At 37.8% G+C, this 25,142-nt stretch overlaps 1 protein-coding gene across 1 annotated transcript in view; it reads right to left on the bottom strand.

The window, feature by feature from the left end:
• ptprja (protein tyrosine phosphatase receptor type Ja) overlaps window positions 1–25,142 on the bottom strand; it is a 203,072-nt gene that overhangs the window by 10,358 nt on the left and 167,572 nt on the right. Inside the window, exons 22-29 of the mRNA XM_051922621.1 lie at window positions 23,248–23,295; window positions 20,135–20,143; window positions 19,825–19,921; window positions 14,618–14,708; window positions 10,819–10,892; window positions 10,444–10,578; window positions 4,292–4,411; window positions 3,976–4,136 (exon numbers count right to left, since the gene is read on the bottom strand). Coding sequence (XP_051778581.1) covers window positions 3,976–4,136; window positions 4,292–4,411; window positions 10,444–10,578; window positions 10,819–10,892; window positions 14,618–14,708; window positions 19,825–19,921; window positions 20,135–20,143; window positions 23,248–23,295 — 735 coding nt within the window. The remainder of the gene's footprint in view (window positions 1–3,975; window positions 4,137–4,291; window positions 4,412–10,443; window positions 10,579–10,818; window positions 10,893–14,617; window positions 14,709–19,824; window positions 19,922–20,134; window positions 20,144–23,247; window positions 23,296–25,142) is intronic.

A 25,142-nucleotide genomic window follows, 5' to 3' on the forward strand; every position in this document is an offset into this window, starting at 1 on the left:
TCGGCAAAAGTTCTTCTGTGTCATCATGGTCAACTTTATCGTCTGCTTCAGTTTCAGAATGTTCTCTGTCCATTTTTACCGTTCAATACCTCCACTAACGCATGTACTCCATTGCATTCGCGTTTAGTGGTGCAGCAGTGAAAAAGGTCCCCCCTTAAACAGTTTCCCATTGTTCCGAACGTTATTTAGGCTATTTAAACCGGTGTTGCGGTATAAGAAAAATCCATATCATAACAAAAATAAAAAATGGTTTTTGGTATGAACCAGTATACTGCCCAGCACTACTATATTAGAATAGATTAGATAAACTTTATTAATCTCAAGGGTAAGTTCTAATGCATACATAACAGATAACTAGTTAGATACTGTAGATAGACAGTGGCCACTACAGGGAGCTGGGTCCAAATGTGGGTTCGCTTCCCGGTTCCTCCCTGTGTGGATAGCGCTTTGAGTACTGAGAAAAGCGCTATATAAATGTAATGAATTATTATTATTATTATTAAAGATGATGGAAGCTGTCATGTTTCAGAAACAGGCCTTCCATGCCATGTTCCATATCCCAAGTAGGTGGTAGGTGCAGCAATAACTGAAATGAAGGCATGTATGTGGGTTGCCATACAGAAAGACGTTTGGATGTTCTTAAATAAATTCTTGAAAACCTTTAGATCATAGTTTCTTAAACTATGGTTCATGACCCAAAATGGGTCACAGGTTGCCACCTATGGTTCACGCAGGATCGTGACTTACCGTTGTATTCAATGGGAAAGGGTCATGCAAAGTATCTTGTGATAGGTCACTGCGGACAGTTTAAACAACCGACATTGCTCTCCTATGACTGTTCTCCAAGGAGGACTCCTTGGAGAAACCCTGCTATGACAGTTGTCATGAACTGGGTCTCACTAAGAAGGGCAAGATTGAGTCGTGAGAAAAAAAAATGTAAGAAACACTATTTTAGATTATTCATGAATGTTCTAAGAAAACTATAGTTTTAGAGATGGCAGTACCAAAAGCAATGGCTGGGAATGGGTCCACATTGTTGAGTTGTGTTGGCTAACAAATCTGCCCAATGTTACATAAAAGTTGGGAACTGTGCCTTGATACTGGTCAACTGGGATGCTGGGTTTGTTTGGATTAACAAGCAATCATGCTATTCAACCCCATTTGGAAAGTGAATGTTGTGACGACTTTGAAAAAGGTTATAATTGTGCACCCTGTTATATCTTCTGGTAGGAGATACAGAAACATTGGGCTCCAGTACAGTTGATGTTTGTATTCTGTCCCTGTGTTTGTGAATGGACTGGCAACAAGCAAAAGCCATTTAAAGTAGGCAAAAGACTCCCTCATGGGTACAACTTGTTTTCTCTCGTTTGTTATTTTTATGGGTATCAAGGTGGAGCTGAAGCCTGGAGAGCATTCAATGTGAAAACCTGTAGGCTGTATCTACTGTATCTCCATCTCTTTGTGGATGATGTATTATATTTTTGGCAAATCCCACTATGACAAAAAGTGGATCATTTCTGAGAATAATGTTGTCAGAAGGATGACATAATCCTTCCCTGGAAAAGAGTGGCTTGCTCTATGCAGGTAAGAGGGGAATAGCTGTCCCAAATGGAGCAGTTCAAGTAGCTCAGGGTTCTGTTTGCAAGTGATGATAAAGGTCATTGTGAGAACAGCACAAGAATCTGTGCTACAGTGACAGTTTGTGACTGTTTATAGGTGAAGCCGGTGTCACATTCTCAGGTAAGGCTTGACTTAACAGTTATTGTACATCTCTGACCATGGCTATGGTCATGAGCTGTGAACAGTGACCATAAAAATAACAAAACTGAGCTGGCTGAATGACATTTTTTTACTTAAGGAGAATAAAGGCCACGACTATCTATGTATTTTTATTCCACTGCTCAAACTGAAGCTGCAGATTGCATCAACCAAGAACTGCTTGCCTGCATTACCATTGTAACATTTTATGTCTTCATAGAACTGACTTCATTAAACAGTTGAGTTCACCTCTGTTATAGCGCATCTTTATGTGAAAACAGCAGTGTGAACTGTGGAGGGGTGGGATCGTTAACGAGACTGAGAGAATAAAACTGAATAAAAAACAAAGCTAACCTTTACAAGTATCATATATTTACACCAGCTGTTACAGACTCAAATCAAATGTATGTTTTTATTCAAAAATAGTAAGAATAAGAGCAGCTCACTTCTCCAAATGGACTCATCCAGGGTCAAACCCGTGAAGTTTGGATTACCAATCAACAGTTGTTACCGTTGCGCCACTGAAGTGATCATATCAAAGGGGTGTGAATGTTGCACCCTAATGCGGGTTCTTTTTCTGCAGTTATATTCTTGAATAGAAGCTCACTTGTTCTGTTATATTTGTACCTTTTGTGAAAGTGTTTATTTGATACTAGAAAAAGAGCCCTTTTTGACAACGTAAGATGAAACGAGCACGAGTGGAATAGTAATAAGTATAAGCACCACAAACCTGATATAGGTGTATTGAATGAATGCGTAATTAGGCCTTGAGCTGTAGTCGAAACCGCCTTTCAGGCCTCTAGAGCTTTAATCGAAGTCACCTTTCTCCTTGAATTTTTGTGGCCGTAAATCTGCCGCCTCCCGCGATGTTGGGGTTGGATGTCGGTCGAAGTTGCCTTTCTCTTTGAATTTTCGCGCCCGTAGTCGCCTTCCCCTTTAATTTTCGCGGAAGTAAATCCGCCACCTGCCGCAATGTCGGTCTCGTAAGGTTTTTCGGGCAACTGCGCAGAAGGCGACTGCGCATTCGGCTTCGGACGGACGTGAGTGAGTGAGTGAGGAGACTGGCGAATTATGTATTAAGATTTGGACTTCAGGCTTCACACATTAAACACGTCATGTCTACATTTTGTCAATTATTACTAAAACACGAAAAACATTTCTGTTTTAACGATGTGTTGATATAGATTGTTGTAGATATGAAATGCATGTGTTCCAAATAACCATATAGTATTTATAAAAGGTGTCATTTTGTTTGACTTCTCACTCTACACAAGTCCAAGCAACTGACACGCAGGTAAACAGACTTGAGCTGAGAAAACTGTGTGGCGGTGGGGGGATGTGATAGTAGGCTGCTTGCTGCTTATCGACACATTTATAGGACAAAGGACAATGAATTATTATTAATTATTATTATTACTGATGGAGAGGTGTGAAGCGATTTAAGGTGGGACGGAGCTAAGAGTTTTTTCGTATGCTTTTGGTAATTCTAGTGTTAAACGGGAAACAATGGCAAACAAATACAGTTTTTTTTACCTCTTCTTTGCTCGATCAATTGCTGGCTTGTTGCTGCTACCATGTGCAACGCTTTGAACTTAAACTTTTGAACTTTGTACGGCAGCTGTCCTACTCTTTGTCTTTTATTTCCAGCCCCAGGTGTGGTTAAATCTCCTGACACAAAGTCTCATCTCGCGGGATGTGAGTTCTTGATATTTTTCAGTTTATAATTTAAAAACGGAATAAGAATCTGAAAATCTAACAACATCACGTTAATGTATGATAAATTCTGAAAAGAATGATACCAAATATATATATATATATAGGTTTTAAAATAAGCCTGATTTAAAGAATGACAAAAAACTTCACATAAAATCGTTGCACAAAATCGTTGCACTTTTAGGCTTAGGATTATATATATATATACATATATATATATATATATATATATATATATATATAGAGAGAGAGAGAGAGAGAGAGAGAGAGAGAGTAGATAAGGAAATGAATTATGGAGTAAGGAAGACAAAAATGATTACTTTAATTATTGTTAGTTTAAAATGAAATTCACCAAACTACAATACAATGTAAACTATGACACTAATGTTGTTGGAAGCAAAATGCGTTTACAGTCTAGTGTCATAAGTCGAGATTATTAATAAGTGTTTCCTATATTTCTGTATAAAATATTTTGTTTTCTCAAAAAATGTTGCAGTTACAGACCTGCAGTGAATTAGGGTGGGAGAGTTTCTGGAGTGCAGATTCATATATTCTCTCACAAGATCCCTGAATTTAATGAGCAAATCTGTTGTCTCTGGTACTCCGTGGTCTGGCCATGCTGTGAAATGGAAGTGTCTTATATTACGTTTTTCACCAGAGGTCGGCTGTTAAAAAAAAAAAAAAAAAAAGTTCTGTAGTTAATACAGAAATATGGAAGAAATAATATGCTACAAAATTAACACTAAATGTGAAATAATTTGGCCCAATTTCTCAACAGAAAGTGAACAATAAAAATTTTACTCATACTGTACGTACTTACATTTTTTATTGTGAAATCTCTAATTGTCCACTCTTCAGTAGCAGTATCTGATACCAGAGATACTTGTATATTTCCAAAGGTCTGTGTGTTACTTGAAGGCCAGTACTGTTCACACTTTACCTGGAATAAAAATAAAATAAAAATTGTATTTGTGTTTCTCTTAGATCTGTTAGTGAGCCTCTAGCAATTACAGCAAAAAATGTTAAAAATAAGAATTCTGTCTAACACGGTGATCAAATCAAGGCGTCTTTTTTGTGACAAATAAATGAAGTAGGTCTGTCAGACCGAATGTCACTATTGAAGTATAAAGCTAATGTATCTTTAAACAGCTGTTTTAAAAGCAAAAATATCATTTTAAGGTAAAAGAAAAACTAGTTGTTTTAACACTCATCCTGTTACTACAGACAAGCCATGCAGTACCATGATATTTACAGATAAGATTTTACAAATCATTCCATATTCAGTGTTTTTATAATGCTGATTTTTTAGGTTGTATTATTATCAGTAAAATGGAGCGCCTTTAGTTTCTCAAACACATCACTTCACAACACATTATACGACAAATCTCACTGCACTTCTCTTTGATCCACTGTTGTACTAAGAACTGATTTTTAAATTTTTCTTTACCACCCAAAAACTATCATTCTGCTCCCAATCCCATTCCATTTCACTCTCAAAGATCTACAATTTATAACGGTTTTATTCGAGAAGAAACAAAGCTGGCTTTCTTTTTCATTAAAGGATAAGTTCTGTATTTTTCATGTCGAAATTATTTGTACACAAACCTGCTATAAATGCATTTGCCAGGTGAAACTGTGTTGTAAAGTTAAGCATTTTCTATAGATTTTAAAAAGTATCCTGCCCTCACTAACGCTATACAATAGAGGTGAATGGGGCATGGTGCAGCACTGAAAATAAAAAGAAACTTTAACTTGAAGAATACTGAAGTTATCCTTATTGACAACGGAAATTAAGTGTCATTTTTCTGATTTTCCTTTTTTTATTATTATAACACCTTTAAAATCATGACTTTAATGAGTCATTACGGTATTAGAAATCCTAATTTATCAATCTGACAGAGAGTAATATGAAGTCTGCGGATTAATTCTCTGCTGACACACATTGCCTAAAACAACAATATTAAGTCAGCTGAATTACATTTTTGAGTTCATTCCTTGACTGCCCTGCTCTTGCACATAACACTCAACTGACATCTTATGCTACATCAGGGGTCTCCAGTCTTTTTTCCCCTGAGAGCTACTTTTACAAAATGAAAATGGCAGACAGCTACTCATGTTTTCTAACGTTTATTCTCATAGCTTATTTCAACCCAAACAAACTGAATAAGCTTATTTTGCCTGAACATTTACAAAATGTTGGTGTCCACAACTCGCACTTTGCATTAAAACACTGTCGGGCAACCGGTACGCGTGCGCCGTGGAATTTTCTAGGGGCGCCGCGAAAACTTTTATAAAATATTTAAAATTGTTAGTGTTTTTGAACTTTTGGTTGATTAAAAAGATAATGTTTAAAAAAATATATTTTATGTTGGAAAAACAGATAACAGTTAATCAGATTGTTGAATAAACAAATGTATTTATTTTGAATGCAAGTTAAAATTTTCGCTGTTCACCATTCATCATAATATCAACACCAGCGGTGTCAAAAACACATCTCGTGAGACTTAAAAAGTCTCTTTTGTTAGAAGATCTCGTTCACTGTACGGATAGAAGAAGGCGGAGCAAATATAGAACGAGAAAATACGAACGCTACATTTCGGCTCTTGCCGACGAGAGAGTATCGCTGTAGCTGCAGCTCTCACCACTTAATCGTCTGAGTATTACTATGGAAAAATGAACCTTATTTTCACTCTGACACCGCTGATCAACACAGTAAACTTTGTAAACTCAGTGACCTTTTCCAGTTTACCATTTGGAAGCTCTTATCTCTGTGAGCAAGGTTTTTCAACACTTACGGAAATGAAGTCTAAGAAACGCAAGAGACTTCAAATGATCGACAAGGAAATGCTGTCTTTCGAAAATTGATCCTCGCATCAATCTCATATGTGCTGAAAAACAATCTCAACGTTCACATTAATTAAATGTAAGATTTATCCTTTGATTCCTTTATTAATAAAATGTCTTTCAAACTTGTAAAATTAACTGTTTTTATTGGTGATTGTCCATAGATTGTGTTGTCACGACTTTATTTATGGGCAGTCCCTCAGGTGCGCCGCGAAAGAAAATTTTTGGACTTAGTGCGCCACAACTCGAAAAAGGTTGCCTTTCGCTGCATTAAAACATCATAAAAAATATTTAGTTCACCTGCAAGTGCATTTTGTATGCCTGTATGCATTTTCTAGCATATCTCACACTATTGAATTAAAACATGAATGCTGTCAAAACAAAACAATGCAATTCCAAATACACAGATATTCTTTATTCATTTGTCATTTTGTTCCATGTCACTGTGTCACTTTATTCACATGTCCAGTTGCATGTATGATGTGTTTTTTAGTTAGTCAGATGACTCGCACTGCATGGAGTCAACAAGAGAGGCAGGTGAGGCTGTGGAGCAGGTCAACAGCTTTAGATTCCTTGGAGTCACCCTCACTGATGACCTTAAATGGTCAAGTGACACTGTGGCAGCAGTCAAGAAAGCCCAACAATGCCTCTAACTTCCTCAGGAGACTGAGTAAGGCCCGGATGTCCCCCACAACCCTGTGCAGGTGTACTGTGGAATCCTTCCTGACAGGATGCATCACATCCTGGTACAGCAACTGCTCAGTTGAGGACTGCAGAGCTCTGCAGCGGATGGTGAACACAGCACAGCTCCCTGCGATCCATGACTTCCACACTACACACTGTCTCAGGAAAGTGAACCGTATCAGACGGGACCCCAGCCACGTTGCAATGTCACTTTTCACCCTCCTCCCATCTGGGAAGCGACTAAAGTCCATTCGGACGCACACCTCCAGGTTCAGGAACAGTTTCTACCCAACTGCAATCAGACGCATGAACAATCGGTAACCTTGTGTCACCTCCACTGCTACCTGCACATAGACTTCTGCCACTGTTGCTGTTTATTCCTAGGATTCTGGTTTTATTTATTTACTTATTTATATTAATTTATTTATTGTGTGTTTTTTTGTTTATGTTCACTGTCTGCGGGGGCACATGCAAGCAAGCATTTCATTGTACATGGTACTTGTACACATGACAATAAAGAATTGAATTGAATTGAAAAGGTGTCTGGTGGAGTGAAGCCACTGAGGTTCACTCTTCTGGAGTCATTTAAATGTTTGTCTGTCAGTCTTGTTCTGAACTTTGATTTCATGACATTCATGTCCGACGCACAGAGGTATGCAGACCCAAACAAAGCAGACATTTTCAGAGCTGCTTGGTGAAGATTCCTATAGATATCTGGCTCTACGAAGCTCCACAAATGCGGAGAATGTTGTTGAGACTTTAGCTGAAAATTATTTTGAAGGTTTACTAATATATAATATATAAAAGTCAATGTATGTATGTATGTCTGTCCGTTTTCACAAGAGAACTACTTAAGGGATCTAGATTGGTTTTTTTTTCTATAATTTGCTTGAACATTCCGGTTGATTTTGCGACTTCTCTCATTTCGCTACGTATCAGAGTTCACTTGCAGTACCGATTTATTTGCGCGAATCAGAGAAAAAGGCAGTGGTCCGATGGGAGGGGCCTTCCTCACTCGCTCGCCAGCTTCGGGGCGTGGTCCTTAACTCCGCTTTGCTAGCGAACGAGAGAACAACTGAATTCAACATTGTTTGATATTTTAAATAACGTGTTACTTAGGTCTTGATGAGTTTGAGTCCGGATATTCTCTTAAGTGTATGCCACATTGAAAAGACAGATTGCAATTCAGATTGTGGATCGTGATATGATTTTTTGGAAAGATCGCCCATCCATAATTTGACTGATCAAGTTTTCAAATTTAAGTAGGATTCATTAACCCTTTGGTGAGCTACTTGGAAAGGCATTGCGAGCTACCGGTAGCTCGCGAGCGACGTGTTGGAGACCCCTGTGCTACATAGTATCTTTTCAGTCCTACAGGCACAATCCACTCCCATGGTTCTTGTGCTTTATTTTAATTGTTTGCTTTGCAATGTTTTTTAACAGAGTAGTTGAATTGTGTCTGGCCACACAATCATATCTACTGTACAGAAGTACAGAGTATAGAAGTGAGATTCAGCATAGTACCTACCCTGTGGACTGCCTGTGTTAAAGATCAGAGTGGAAGATGTGATGATGACAACAAGTTGAGGTCAATTGATTTGGAAGTTCAAAATCTAGTAGCAGAAGGTGGCACTGAGTCGTAAACTGAGGAGTTTAGTGGTCAGCTTTGCTGGTACAATACTGTTAAATGCTGAGCTGTCTTTAAACAGGACTCTTGCATAAGCAGTTTTTATTGTCCAGATCTGCCAGGATGGTATGAAGTGCAAGAGATAAGCATCCTCTGTGAAGAGTTTGTATTATATGCAACGTGCAGTTGATGAAGACTACTTGGAATATTATTTTTAATATGTTCTCGCACCATTCTCTTAAAGAACTTCATCACAGCTTGACAGAATACCACCGCTCTGTTGACATTCAGTTTACTTTTATTCTCTTAGGCACGGGGATAATTAATGTACTTTTGTAGCAACCATAGATTCTCTCAGTAAAACATTAAAGATGTCACTGAAGACGTTAGCTAGTTGGTTGCCACAAGTTTTTAAAACATGCCCTGAAATTTCAGACCAGATGTCTTGTCAACTTCTTCTTCTTCTTCCGGCTGCTCCCGTTAGGGGTTGCCACAGCAGATCATCTTCTTCCATATCTTTCTGTCCTGTGTATCTTGTTCTGTTACACCCATCACCCACATGTCCTCTCTCACCACATCCATAAACCTTCTCTTAGTCCTTCCTCTTTTCCTCTTACCTGGCAGCTCTATCTTTAACATCCTTCTCCCAATATACCCAGCATCTCTCCTCTGCAGATGTCCAAACCAACGCAATCTCGCCTCTCTGACTTTGTCTCCCAACTGTCCAACCTGAGCTGACCCTCTAATCTCCTCATTTCTAATCCTGTCCATCCTCATCACAACCAATGCAAATCTTAGCATCTTTAACTCTACTACCTCCAGCTGTGTCTCCTGCCTTCTGGTCAGTGCCACCGTCTCCAACCCATATACCATAGCTGGTCTCACTACCGTCCTGTAGACCTTCCCTTTCACTCTTGCTGATACCCGTCTGTCACAAATCACTCCTGACACTCTTCTCCACCCATTCCAACCTGCCTGCACTCTCTTTTTCACCTCTCTTTCACAATCCCCATTACTCAGTTGATCCCAAGTATTTAAACTCATCCACCTTTGCCAACTCTACTCCCTGCATCCTCACCACTCCACTGACCTTCCTCTCATTTACACACATGTATTCTGTCTTGTTCCTACTGACCTTCATTCCTCTCCTCTCTACAGCATATCTCCACCTCTCCAGGGTCTCCTCAACCTGCTCCCGCCTATCGCTACAGATCACAATGTCATCAGCAAACATCATAGTCCATGGGGACTCCTGTCTAATCTCGTCTGTCAACCTGTCCATCACCATTGCAAATAAGAAAGTCTTGTCGACATGAACTCATTTAAAAATCTTCTTTACATTATGTGCAAAAACAAAGAAGAATGAATCACATGGTACTGCAGGCCATAAAATGGTGGGCTGCTTGTTTTCATGTCAAAACAAACATGGAAAGCAATACGATTGGTCTGGAAGGAAAAATGAAGATGATATTGGATTCAATTTTACTCTGTAATCCATAAGCATCCATAAACCCTGCCAAAGTTTGAGTGAACCAGTAGAGCTGCTGAATTCTGTCTGGATTTTTCTCTTGTACTGACGTAGGCATTTTAATCACTTTTCTGAGTTTGGTATCTGCACTTCTTGTATGCTTCCACATCATCCTTTTGAAATGCACTGATGCGTGGCTTCAGTAAACTCCTGAAGTCAAAAATAAACAAGAAGCCTGCTTCTCCCTCATTTGTGCTTCCCCTCTTCCCTACAATATAAAAGCTCAATTTTATGTGAACCATGACTACTTTGTACCCATCTCGGTTTAAAACGTTTTGCTTCCACTTACCCTTCCTTGCTCATTGCAACGTGTAAGCATGATGAGTGTGTGCACATTCTGCTCCCAGATCATTCTCCAGAAATCTGCAGTAGTACTTGGCAGAGGACCCTGAGCAGCAATGAATTCTTTCTTCGAGTTATAGCCCTGAAAATGAACAGGAACAGAGATTGCAAATGGCTATTGCTTTTCTAAAATGAAATTATACTTAAATCACAATAATATTCCTACTGATTCTTTTCAGTAACTGTTAATTTATACAGTTATTGTTATTTGTTTAATTTGTTTATTTGCTATCATTTTTTACTGAACCTCTGCAGCATAACTGAATTCCAAAGACACTTTTAAAAATTACAATACAGAGAAATCAAGTTGATCAGTACTTACTGGCATATAGTTAGCATTAATGTAGTCTCCGCTTATGTTACCTTGATTTAATAGCTTGACACGAGAAGCATCATCTAAATAAGAAATCCAAAACCCAGATTAAAAACAGAGAAAATCAATATGCTCAAACATGCCTTATATTTTGTGCATCAAACTTTTCCTTAACGTTTTCAATGTTAAAGGTACTTTTAATATACTAATTATGTGCAAAGTAGATTTTTTTTTAATCTTCACATTATTTTTTTTTTATTAATCACAAAATTAAAGGTTTCAAGCAACCAAACGTTTCAGCTATCCTCATGCTGCTCCTAAAAACTGACAATATAATTTAGGATATAAAGCCTATTAAAATGGTGAAAAAAAAAGAGGAGATAGGAGATTGGGCTTATTCGATTAACTGATGAGCAAGTTGTCCAAAAATCTTTCATCCAGTTCTCTAAAGGTATCAGCATTTTCACAAAAATGACATTAAATAAATGCCAGACCAGTACTCCCTATGCTCCAAACTGTTTTGCTGATGGCTGCAAAGCCCCATTTTCAGCAGCCATTCCTTCACTGTCTTAATGGTCAATTCCCTTAGCTTATCATTCACCAGCAAGCCCACGATTCTCGAAAGAATCGCAAATCCAAGAATGGCAATCACTTTCTGTTCCCTTCGATACTTGGAGGGATAAAATGCGCCCTGCGTCCATATCCTCGTTGCAGTGCGGCAGTGCGCGTGTGCTTCGATGTGTGATTCAAATATGCCGTGTAGTTTGGACGTCTGGGGATTCCGTACTGTAATACTGTAATGTGATTCACATATGCGCTGAATCCTCGCGTTTTTGTTTTTTCTGTGGCGGGCTCGTTGCAGTGCACGTGCGCTTCGATGCGCCCTGCGTCCATATCCGGTTTACGCTGTGCAGTTTGGATGTCTGGGGATTCCGTACTGTAATACTGTAATGTACTGTAATGTGATTGAAATATGCGCTGAATTCTCTTGTTTTTGTTTTTTCTGTGGCTGTGTCGTTAGTAATGGGCTCGGATTTGTATTTCCGTTAGTTGAGCTGTTTCGTTCTTGAGCCGTGACTCCTTTGCTTGTGGTGTTTCAGAAGTGCATTATCCGTACGGGCTCGTTGCAGTGCGCGTGCGCTTCGATGTGTGATTCAAATATGCTGTGTAGTTTGGACGTCTGGGGATTCCGTACTTAGTCTGTGGCGGGCTTGTTGCAGTGCGGCAGTGCGCGTGTGCTTCGATGCGCCCTGTGCCCAGCGCCCTGCGTCCATATCCGGTTTACAACCTTTTTTGTGTTCTCTGTGGCAGGCTCGTTGCAGTGCGGCAGTGTGCATGCGCCTCGATGCGCCCTGCGTCCATATCCGGTTTACAGCCTTCGGTTAGTAATATGGATTAGTCATGCATAAATTACCAGTGTTTTTAAAAAGAAATACAAGTGTTGTCTGCAACAATGAAATGATGACACCAGAATGCTGACCATAATATGCTTCTCCAGTCATCTTCTGTCCAATTTTTGTGCTCATTTGTATATTTTAACCTTTTCTTTTTATTTGCCAGTTTTTAGGCCCACATCCTGTTGTCTTCTTTTTACTGTTGCAGATGATACCTGGGTGTTCAGGCAAGATGTAATACAGAAACTGGAGTTCCCTGTGTTTATATAGACACCAGGACAGATACAACATTGGAAAACCTTTAAGTGAGACATCATAAATGTAAAAAATTGATAGAACTCTTAAGGCTAAGACTCATTAAGCAAGGGAGGAGAACGAGGTCTATTAATTTTTTTACATTTAAGATGTCTCACTTAAAAGTTTTCCAATGTTGTTACTTGTCCTGGTGTCTATATACAGTAAACACAGGGAACTCCAGTTTCTGTATTACATCCTGCCTGAAGAAGGGGCCTGAGTTGCCTGGAAAGCTTGAATATTGTAATCTTTTTAGTTAGCCAATAAAAGGGTGTCATGTTGCTTGACTTCTCACAACTGTTGCAGATGATATTTAAGGAAGAAGCCAACTGAGGATCTGTAAGGTGTTTGTTTCTCAAACTACACACTCTCATGTCCTTATTCTCTTGTGCAGTTGTGCATCTGGTCCTTCCCCTTCCAGTCTACCCTCTTCTCTGATGCTTATCATAAAGAACAAAATTATTTCCATTTAATTATTTATCTGTATCTCCCATATACTGCAAGCTTTGAACCTAAAGACTATCAGCTTACGTAATTCAGGTTTTACACACAGTTAAGAAATGTGTTAGTTATTAAGATAAAATCAGTGTCACAAGTAAGTAGTGACCAAGGGTACAAATGCCAATAATTTTAATTATTTTTCCCCTTTAAAAACGGGACAAGGAAAAAATGGCCAAACAATTATGCCTAGTATTAGTACTTTTATTTAATCATAAAGAAAAGTTAATACAGGTAGAATTTTTAAGGTAATAATTAAAAATGGACAATAGACATTTGAGTAGAAAACATGTCCTTTATTTATTAAAAACTAGTGGCTTTGCCCCCTGCTCGCTTCGCTCGCTAACCCTTCAACCGCCAGTGTTCCACACCATTGTGAAGAGGGGGGCTGAACGCACCCCAAGGAAACACGGCCGCTCCTCCGAAACCCCCTCTTAAACGGTGATACAATGGGAAACAAATACAGTCTCTCATTTTTTACCTCCTCTTTGCTCAGTCAGCTGCTGCTGCTGCCGTGCTGCGTGACCTGCATTTCTCTTTACTCTCATTTTTTAGAGACTTTCGAATTTTCCTATTTCCATTATCTCTAACCTGTTCTGCATGTGTTTCATGGGACTTGCTTCCAAAGGTTGTCTCGCGGGACGTGAAAGTGTCTCTCTTGAAAAGATCACGTCTCGTCGCAGGAAAAAAGTCTCGCACCATTGCAAGATTTTTTTTTTTTTATAATAGAGAGATAAAAGAAAGCACTGAAAAATATATTTTAAGATGTTTCACAAAGACATATGCGTTTTGAATAAAAACATTAATTTACAGAGAAAGTTTACGTCAGAAATATTGTGAATTAAAAGCAGAGATGTGGGCAGCTAAATGTGGAGAGCTAAGTGATTTGCAAAGCAAAGGAAAGAGATCTTTCTGGGAATGTTTTATTTAACAAAATTATTTTTCAAAGAATATCACCTTACAGTTGGACTTTGACATGTGTGGTGTGGGAATACATTAGGAACAATCAAACAAAATAATTTTCTTATTTTATCTCATTGTACATGCTAAACAGTATTATATAGGGTGGTCCAGATCTAATTATGCAATTTTCATTACGCTATAACTTATTAAGTTTATTACATACAGAATTCATAGCACCTGCCCTGCACATAGAGATTTCACTTAAGATTCTTTTTGTTGTCGATAGATGGCAGCACCTGACCTGCATTCCAAAATGGTGGGGAGATGGTTGTCAGTCGAACAGTTGCATAATTAGATCTGTATAGTATTTAATATATGCTGATTACTGTTGAGAACATGTTAAGTATTTGACTTTAATAATGTACATCAAGAAAAATCCAATTGAGGAACTAGAATATAATATATAAATAGTATCTTAATATATTTGATTATAAGGTCATCATTGATAATAATATACTGGTATTTTTCTAAGAAGTGAATGACATCAACGGGAGCATGAACTCCTCTCCTCCTGTTCCCATTCTTACTTGACCTTATATTCTAAAATAAAATACACTAAATATTGCTTATGCAGAGTTGATATATTTTAAAAGAAACAAATTAAACTGTATATTGTACTGTAAAACTTGAATAATATAAAGGAATATGCTTTTACTTACATGGTAACACATTATTGTAACGATTCTTCCCTTTATTATCTAAAGCAAGCCCCGCCATCTTCGACTGATTGGTGCCAACAGATTTGAGATCCTAGTGTAAGGAAAGCAAACATGACCTGTAGCTTTTCTGTTAGTATGAGAAAGCAGAGTATACTCGTGCTGATTATAAGAGGGACACACTGTATCAGAAATCAAGGCTACAACTTACAATTATGTTTGGCCTGAAGATGATAGACCTATTCTATTACAATTTAAACACCAAAAAACTTTAACTTAATATAGTGCCTTTTCTATAACAAACATCATCTCAAAGCATTTTACAAATACTGGTACAAACATTTATGTGATTTTTTTTCAGTTGGAGTACAGACAGATTATAACAATAATGATAATAATAATACATCCATTTTCCAGTTTAGAATGATCAGAAGTAAGTGATACACTCATCATAACAAACTATCTTTCTAGGTGAATTACTGCCATAGCAGAAAGTAAGAACTGGTGCAAATCATAACTGGATTATCTGAAATCATTCTATTAGCACTAAAGGATTTGTTCAATACTCTCTCATAGTCCCGTCATAACTTCTTCATCCATTTCATGTACTATACAGTATATGCTGTGTCAAGGCGCTATATTGACATCAACCCAAAACAGACTGACAGCGGAGGCATGTATAAAAATGAACAAAAAGATTTTATTTTTCTTTGTCTGTGAGTTACGCCTTCCCCATACCCACAAACACAACACAGTCCCCCAAGACACACCAAAAGAAAAACACCCAAGAATCACCACTCTTCTTCCTCCACTCCTCCCAGGCAGCTTTGTCCTCCTCCTCCTTCTGACTCTGGCGCCTCGAGTGGTGGCTGCTGGCTCTTTTTATAGCCCACCTGGAAGTGCTTCAGGTGATAATTAACCGAATTCAGGCTGCACTTCCGGGTGTGGCTACACTCCAGTCCACATGGGCTCGTTAAGCCGTGCAGCTCCTCCTGGTGGTGGCCACGGAGCACAACAAGGCTGTCACACCTGTGGCCCCGATGTAACCCAAGAAGGCTGCCACCACGCATTCCGGGGGACGTAGTGTGCATCCCATGGCTGCTACCCCCGGACCCAGTGTCAAAGGGGCGTCCCAGCCGTCCGTCACAATGCTTTATTTCAGTTCGCTTCACAGAGAGCTGTAACCTATACCTACAGAAACTACCTGAAGTTAGGAACTTGCCATGAATGATAGAACAGTTTGTTAAAGCTGTAATAATTATTTTTAAACCGGTTAGCAGCTTTAATCTGAGGCCTCTGCATTTAAGAAGATCTAACTAATTTTCATTTAACAAATAATATACAAGAAACTTATACAAGAAGCTGTGACAGAAATTCTTTTTTGAAAGATGTGTAAAACGAAACCATACTGATTACTGATTGGTTCAGCAGTATGGTCCAAATTTAAAAAGAAGAAGAAGAAGCCACAACTACAGGATACTTGAAAAGCGGGGTGGAAAAACGCTGGGTTGTCCAAATGTGATACTTGACAGCAGATATGTCAATTTCATGGTGGACACGTTCCCAGTATATACAGTAAGTATTCACAGCCTTTGCCATGAAGCTCAAAATTGAGCTCAGGTGCATCCTGTTTCCCCTGATCATCCTTGAGATGTTTCTGCAGCTTAATTGGAATCCACCTGTGGTAAATTCAGTTGAATGGACATGATTTGGAAAGGCACACACCTGTCTATATAAGGTCCCACAGTTGACAGTTCATGTCAGAGCACAAACCAAGCATGAAGTCAAAGGAATTGTCTGTAGACCTCAGAGACAGGATTGTCTCGAGGCACAAATCTGGAGAAGGTTACAGAAAAATTTCTGCTGCTTTGAAGGTCCCAATGAGCACAGTGGCCTCCATCATCCGTAAGTGGAAGAAGTTCGAAACCACCAGGACTCTTCCTAGAGCTGGCCGGCCATCTAAACTGAGCGATCGGGGGAGAAGGGCCTTAGTCAGGGAGGTGACCAAGAACCCGATGGTCACTCTGTCAGAGCTTCAGAGGTCCTCTGTGGAGAAAGGAGAACCTTCCAGAAGGACAACCATCTCTGCAGCAATCCACCAATCAGGCCTATATGGTAGAGTGGCCAGACAGAAGCCACTCCTTAGTAAAAGGCACATGGCAGCCCGCCTGGAGTTTGCCAAAAGGCACCTGAAGGACTCTCAGACCATGAGAAAGAAAATTCTCTGGTCTGATGAGACAAAGATTGAACTCTTTGGTGTGAATGCCAGGCGTCACGTTTGGAGGAAACCAGGCACCATCCCTACAGTGAAGGATGGTGGTGGCAGCATCATGCTGTGGGGATGTTTTTCAGCGGCAGGGACTGGGAGACTAGTCAGGATAAAGGGAAAGATGACTGCAGCAATGTACAGAGACATCCTGGATGAAAACCTGCTCCAGAGCGCTCTTGACTTCAGACCGGGGCGACGGTTCATCTTTCAGCAGGACAACAACCCTAAGCACACAGCCAAGATATCAAAGGAGTGGCTTCAGGACAACTCTGTGAATGTCCTTGAGTGGCCCAGCCAGAGCCCAGACTTGAATCCGATTGAACATCTCTGGAGAGATCTTAAAATGGCTGTGCACCGACGCTTCCCATCCAACCTGATGGAGCTTGAGAGGTGCTGCAAAGAGGAATGGGCGAAACTGGCCAAGGATAGGTGTGCCAAGCTTGTGGCATCATAGTCAAAAAGACTTGAGGCTGGAATTGCTGCCAAAGGTGCATCGACAAAGTATTGAGCAAAGGCTGTGAATACTTATGTACATGGGATTTCTCAATTTTTTTATTTTTAATAAATTTGCAAAAACCTCAAGTAAACTTTTTTCACATTGTCATTATGGGGTGTTGTGTGTAGAATTCTGAGGAAAAAAACTAATTTAATCCATTTTGGAATAAGGCTGTAACATAACAAAATGTGGAAAAAGTGATGCGCTGTGAATACTTTCCGGATGCACTGTAATATATTGTTCACTGTATGTCATTATTTTTTACCATAATTCTGTCTAGTTCTTAGGCAGGTACACCCATCATTCAAAGAAATATCAGTAGCCCAGCAGGAAAATTATTTTGATTCAATGGGGAACTACATATTCAAGGACACCAGTTGAAATTAAAGGGAACTTCATTGATGTCAGGTAGCGCTTTTTCACAAAGACTTTTGAGAATCTGGAACACGCACTGTAGATGAACCAGAAACTTGACAACTTTTAGAAAGTTGGATGAGATATTAATTTAAAAAAGCTATTAGCTAGTCAAACAAAGTAGGTTTCCTCTCATAGTCAGGTCAAAACTTCTTATGTTCAAAAATATTTTTGTAATAATTTTTTTAACAGGATCATGACAATAAAGTGTTCTGTACTTGACTTCCAACTAGGCTGATAAAGGAGTAAACCAAATGCTTCACTACATATTTTTATAGCCAAATACATTAACATGGTTATATACTGAAAAATGAATAAATGTTAAACTTACAAAATAATAATTGTTACTAGTCATCCACTATTTCTTTACTATTGTATTCTTTCAGAAAAATACAGTAAATGCTGATAAATGCACGGCAGGACATTAATTACCGCTGATAGCAATTGTCAAATTTATATTTTTTCCAGAAAGGCTCCTCTAATTCATATAAACAAAAATCACTGACTTTCAGAGGCTACACTTGGGCTGCAGTAGTTATAGGTTTTTCTCCAAAATGATGTGGCTTTTGCATGGTGGTGAGGCTTGTATGCTGAGTGATTCTTAAAGTCATGCTATTATCGGGCTGTTTGAGCTTGTTAGGGTTAAGTATAGCAAACTGGGTAAAAAGCAGATGACAGAGAACAATTAGCAAATAAAAATCTTTTGATGTTTTCTAAATAGATCTAAGCAATTCTTTCTCAAAACAGGGAGCCTAGCATACATTCTTGGAGATGGGTCTGGGGGATGGAGATGCCATGTGGTCTCACCATCTGTAAGGTAAAAGTAAGGGAATATAGTTTCCATTGCAAATGAGAGAAGCGGATATACAGTAGTCGGACTTCCCACACCCGCTCGGCACCTCTCACCGGGGGCAACTCCAGAGTGGTACAGAGTCCAGACTCTCTCAAGGAGATTGGTTCCAGAGTCCAAGCTGTGCATCGAGGTGAGTCCGACTATATCTAGCCGGAACCTCTCAACTTCGCGCACTAGCTCAGGCTCCTTCCCCTTCAGAGAGGTGACATTCCGGGCAAGGGAAAACGCCATCCAAAGTTGTCTTTCATCATAGGAGGTTTGTTTAGTGAGTGACTAGTGCACTGTAATTGTAGAGGAAAATAAAATGTGTGTATTTCGGACATAAGCTGTCTTGGTGTCTGTCCCCTTCGAGGCTGGTTCTCACAACCATGTGCATCTGAAAGAATAATTTTTTCATGTTGCAACCCTCTTAAAAAACTTCCTGCCATCCCATGTAAATTCCTTAGTTCCCCCCTGTCTGTGGGGTGTAATCATTGCACTTTCACCTGTAATAGGTTAAAAGGAGCCTGAGGTAGTTGGGTCAGGGTGAAGGTTGGAGAAATAAATAAAGTTTCAGGAGTACAAGCCAGTGCATTGGAAGGAAGGAAGGAAGATCAGTTATTAAGTATTTTATTATAAAGACACATTGCTGCTGTGCTTGGACAACAGGAAAAAACATTCAAAGCTATTGTCTCCTTTCAAATTCATAAAAGTGTATTGTTTTAAATACAGGGTGAGTCAAAATTATGTTAACACTAATGGCACTGCTATGTATGCACTCGTATACAATTTTTGTAGACAATTTATATGCCACATATGGTACATGTGTTGAACATGATGGCGAACAGGTCGAGACATTCCTGTAAATCATCTTGCACATATGAAGTATGTTTTGTGAAGAAACTGTTTCTGCCATTCAAATGTTAACATGATTTTGACTCACCCCATATTTGATCACCATAAACTAATTCAATCCAAAAGCATTTTTTCCTAATCAATGAACTACTCTAAAACTGCATTAAAATCGAAAACAAGGTAACAGTTGGATATAAGTGATGGCAAATAAACTGAGCTAATAAAAAAGATATCCTGCATTTTAAAAAATGTATTGATTGCCACTATCAGGAGAAAATGAAATTTAAATTGGGAACTATAATAAAGACAAACAGCTTAAATAATAAAATTGTGTATCTGCTTACCTCAAATTCAATTGCAAAACCACAGTTTTCATTTGCAGTTTGCTGAAGATAGTAGTCCTCATAGTGTTCAACCTTTACTGGAATATTTCTAAAGAATATACAGTTCAATTAGACATGGCATGGATACACTTGGCTTGACATGTTTACAGAAATCTAGGTCTTCTTTAAAAATACAAATGTCAGTGTTTACATGCATATTGATGCTTTTCAGTTAATTTATTTTAAAGAAATCTGTCCTGTTTATGGCACCTACAACAGAAATAGCCAATACATACCATATTCAAAATAATCAATATGAAGTTATACTTACTTCTTGATTCTGTAACGAAAAGAAAAAGAAAAAAAATTGGTTAACACTAAAGGAACATTTAAGTACTTCATTGTCATTTACAGGTTCACATTTTACATTGTGAAAACTGCACTATAATATTTTATGCTTGTGACAATTTTGGAAAAAGTAAAAAAGTAGTAGTTATTAATTCATGAGCCACTTTCTCATTTTTTACATAATAAAACTAGGTACTTGAAGGTAAAATTGCATGTAATGTGACATATTGATTTCACTTTAAATTACTGGGAATTTATATATTATAAATTAAAACATGTTTATATTACAATGTTAAAAAACAACTGGATATTTACACAATAACACATTTTCATGAGTTAACAATCTCTGTAAGCTAGCTCAATAGTCACTCTTATGGGAATTTTCCAAATGTTTTCTGGCAATATTGGGACCAACCTGGAATACAGTACACCCAGTTTCTGGATATACACAGAAGTCACAGAAAACTTTGGATTTATTGGTCAGTTTAATTTTCACTTATGGTAACAAGCTGTTGTGATGTAAAATTTTGCATACAAGTTGATAAATATTTAGTATGTCTTTATTTGTAACTTAGACAAAGCAATGTAATATTAGATAGATAGATAGATAGATAGATAGATAGATAGATAGATAGATAGATAGATAGATAGATAGATAGATAGATAGATAGATAGATAGATAGATAGATAGATAGATAGATAGATAGATAGATAGATAGATAGATAGATACTTTTAGTGTTACATTATAGATAATAACAGCAATGGTTTGATGGTTTAAGACCCCCTTCCCCCCTTTTAGGAATGAGTCTCTTTGTAATTTCACGACAGGGTTGGGGGGACATTCCTCAAACAAGTTTGGTCAATATTTCTCTGCTGAAGTCTCTCAGTCAACCCCCACAGGAAAGCCAGACTGCCTAACTGCCAAGCTATACCTTAACACCTGCTTTGGAGGGTAGGTATGAAGATGTTCTGTCCCCCCATTGGTTTGAAGTATGGCTGTTTGGAATTGGGTTGTATCAGAAGCCTTTAAGTACCACAACGCCCTATTGGCTGTAGGGGTTGGACAGAAAACCTATACATTTGCTTGCTTTACCTCACTCTCTCTCTTACCAAACTGATGAAAGACCATCACACACACCATGAACTGAGAAGGACAACACAATGAAGTGCACAGCTCGGCAGCCATATTGAGACAGGCATGCGGCCTGTTCTGAAGAAAGCTGACCAAAAATGAGGGCTTAACTAGAGACATTTTAAGTCTGTGTGCCCCCTGAAACTACACATCAACATTTATCAGGTTGCCAATATTCACATGTACTTTGCATATTGTTATTATTTATGAATATTATCAATAATTGTAACCTAACTCCTGCTTGTCTTTTACTATACCTAATTGCCTGAGGTTATACATGTTGTGACAGATTTAGGGTCCCTGTGACCCCTTGAACCCTCAGATCACACGTTAGACACCAGGTAAAAGTCCAAATATTATATTTATTAGGACAAAACGTGCACAAAGCACCCTCTTCTCCACAATCTTCAAATTACACAATAAACAATCAATAAATCAATAATCCTCCTCACTCCCAGATGCATTGCCACCCAGTTATTGTCTGTCTGTTATACCTGCATTGTTATCACTCTTTAATTTAATATTGTTCTTTATCAGTATGCTGCTGCTGGAGTATGTGAATTTCCCCTTGGGATTAATAAAGTATCTATCTATCTATCTATCTATCTATCTATCTATCTATCTATCTATCTATCTATCTATCTATCTATCTATCTATCTATCTATCTATCTATCTATCTATCTATCTATCTATCTATCTATCTATTATATAGTGCCCTGCACATTCATCTATCTATCTATCTATCTATCTATCTATCTATCTATCTATCTATCTATCTATCTATCTATCTATCTATCTATCTATCTATCTATCTATCTATCTATCTATTATATAGTGCCCTGCACATTCATCTATCTATCTATCTATCTATCTATCTATCTATCTATCTATCTATCTATCTATCTATCTATCTATCTATCTATCTATCTATCTATCTATCTATCTATCTATCTATCTATCTATCTATCTATCTATCTAAACTGCTTAGGATGGCTTCTTTAAAGTTCTAGCCATCTGTAAATGTTTTTTTCATACTTGACAATACAGTTTATAGCTGTTTTAGTATTACATAGGATTTGAACACACTACTTTGCTTCTTATACATATTTTGCTACTTCTCTGCTGATAAATACTGCTCTGTCTGCCTTATCCTTACATTTTATCTCATGATTCATCTTGAAGTGATGCCATATGCTTGATGTTCAGCACACAGCATTATCACAACATGCAGCTCAGTCCCCTGTTACAACAAAACCCACATTGTCAAGAATAACTGCTGAACTTGCCTGCCAATTTGCACAATATTAATGCCAGGCCACGTCAATAAGATGATTTGGCAATGAAATGCAGCTGCAGTATTGTGTGCTGCTACTCAGTGAGGAGTTCACACATGCATAATATTTCTTTTAAGCATTATTTTTTATTGACTAATTTAAACTGTTTTGTTTTTTTATATAACTGCTGTAAATACATTTTGATGACACTACAGAATAGATAATTTTGAACTACAGAACAGAGAAGATCGAACAAACTTTACTGCAGTTATGTTTAAATGAGAAATATCAAATAATTTTGTAGACGTGACTACTGATCTTCTGGGTGCCACTGAAAATGCCATCGTGCCCATTGTGGCACATGTGCCCTAGGTTCCAGATCCCTACTGCAGAGCTTGCCCATTCTTTCTGTATTTTCCTATCTGATGAACTGGTGTTTTTGAATGGTACTGTGACTAAGTTTGCATGTGCCCAGTAATATTACAGCATTCCTTCTCCATCTTACGCTGATTTCCATATTGCACTAACTGTTGCCAAGATAGGCATTAGCTTCATACAATTCTGGATTAGTTAGGTAGGAAAGAAAATTAATAAATATATTTGTGTTTTTATAATTCTAGGTATACTGTATTAATAGTGCACATAACATTGACAAGCAACTACCATCAGGAAAATCACAAGTACCTACTTGTTGAAAGGCACAGTATTACCAGAAGATGAAAGTTTTTTGCTGCGCCTGGAAATATACATAAAAAAAGAATATAATGATATTAATTATTAATTATTAATATATGATATTAATCATTGAAATTTTGCATTAATATTATGGATCAAAGATAACAAACTCAGAGGTACCTACTCATATCTGCATGCATAAGATAATCATTTTGAATATTGAAATAGTTGTAGAAAGCTGTAGTTGGACATGAAACCTCACTGAAATTTTAATCTGTTTGACTAACAGGTTCTTTAAACTTAAGACTGTGAAGAATATTTATAAATTGGTCTGCTATTCAAAATGTCTGCTTCTTGACCATGGTCACCCTTAATGTAACAAGCTTAGAGAATATTGCACAGAAGTTTGTCATGATATAATAATGTCAAGGCAACAGTAAGACTAGACAAATTAATGACAGATAAAACCTTTAAAACCTTTGGTAGGTGCAAGTGCAGATGACCCTACTACATGGCATTCATATGAAAAGTAATAACATTGAAGGTGATATTCAAGCTCTATTTTTAACAATGTACAGAATGACAGAATTGGGTAATGCTAATGTAAAAATAGCTCCATATATAAAACCAAACAAGGCAGTACAAAATATGTCCAACAACAATTAAGAGATGAAACAATTCTCACATATTAATTAAGAAAATTATGTCACAAATCAGAGGCAGTACAAAGGTGAATAAACATAAAAGTTAATAATGGCAGTGGAGTGGGAGGGTGTTTGGATTTATACATAAAAAGCTGTTCAGCCCAAATCTACCAATCCATTCCTGTTTAAAACATGTCTCTCTATTATAATAAAAAAAATCCTGGGACGGGACGAGACTTTTTCAGAGAGATACTTTTACATCCCGCCAGACGAGACTTTGTGCCAAGAGATCTAACCACGCATGTTGCCGGAAATAAAAGACAAAGAGTAGATGACAAAATAGACCGTCGTAAAGAATTCAAAAACGTTGGCGCGGTACACATGCAGAGCAGGTTAGAGATAATGAAAGTACTGAAATTCAAAAGTCTCAAAAAAAAAACGATAGTAAAGATCGCATTAGCACAAACAAATTGAAATTATTACTCAGTGAAATAACGGAAGAATAATGGAAATATGAAAGCGGAAGAGGATGGATGGAAATAACGGAACAGCGAAAAGATATGAAATATATTGTTCGGATTTAAACTTTAAGTCGGAGACTTGTAGATCGTTTAATTCTTGTTGCCATCAGGGAAAAGTAGTGTTTCTTTCCAATGAAGAGGCGAGAATTCAAAGATTTGTTGTTTGATGAAAGTGAAATCCACATACGCGAGCGGCAGAGACAGGCCACCAGGGCTTTTTGCTACACTTATAATAGTAGTGATAGGTAACTTGTTTCATGCATCTATAGTTCTTTATAAAGAAGTATGACAGTAAATGTCAAATAAAATATCTAAGTGATTAGTTGCACAAGCACATTTTCTATACTGTACTGTTTAAATGTAAAAAGGTTAGGATTAAGTCAGTAGTACGGTTACCATGTTCAGCCAGTAAAAAATTTCAAAAGTGTAAAAACTCAAATAAAATGTGAAAATTCAAATGCTTTAGAACCTTTGGTACTGCTAACAGTAAATTAAGTAAAAAAAAGTAAGTAAATTAAATTAAAATCACAAACCTAGTTCCATCATTTTTAGCTTTTATTATTGACTACATATTCAAAGATTTTGAGGGATAACACACAAGAACGTGTGAGACAGACTGGAGAGAGAGTTTATTACAGTAAAGTTATTAGAAAAGCAAACAGCCCAAATAGAGTCAACTAAGCAATGGAATCCATACTGCTGTTTGTCATATTTTTATCTTGGCCTCATTCTTAGCTCCTTCC

The sequence above is a fragment of the Erpetoichthys calabaricus genome, chromosome 2 (assembly GCF_900747795.2).
Source record: "Erpetoichthys calabaricus chromosome 2, fErpCal1.3, whole genome shotgun sequence".
NCBI classification, from domain to species: Eukaryota; Metazoa; Chordata; class Cladistia; order Polypteriformes; family Polypteridae; genus Erpetoichthys; species Erpetoichthys calabaricus.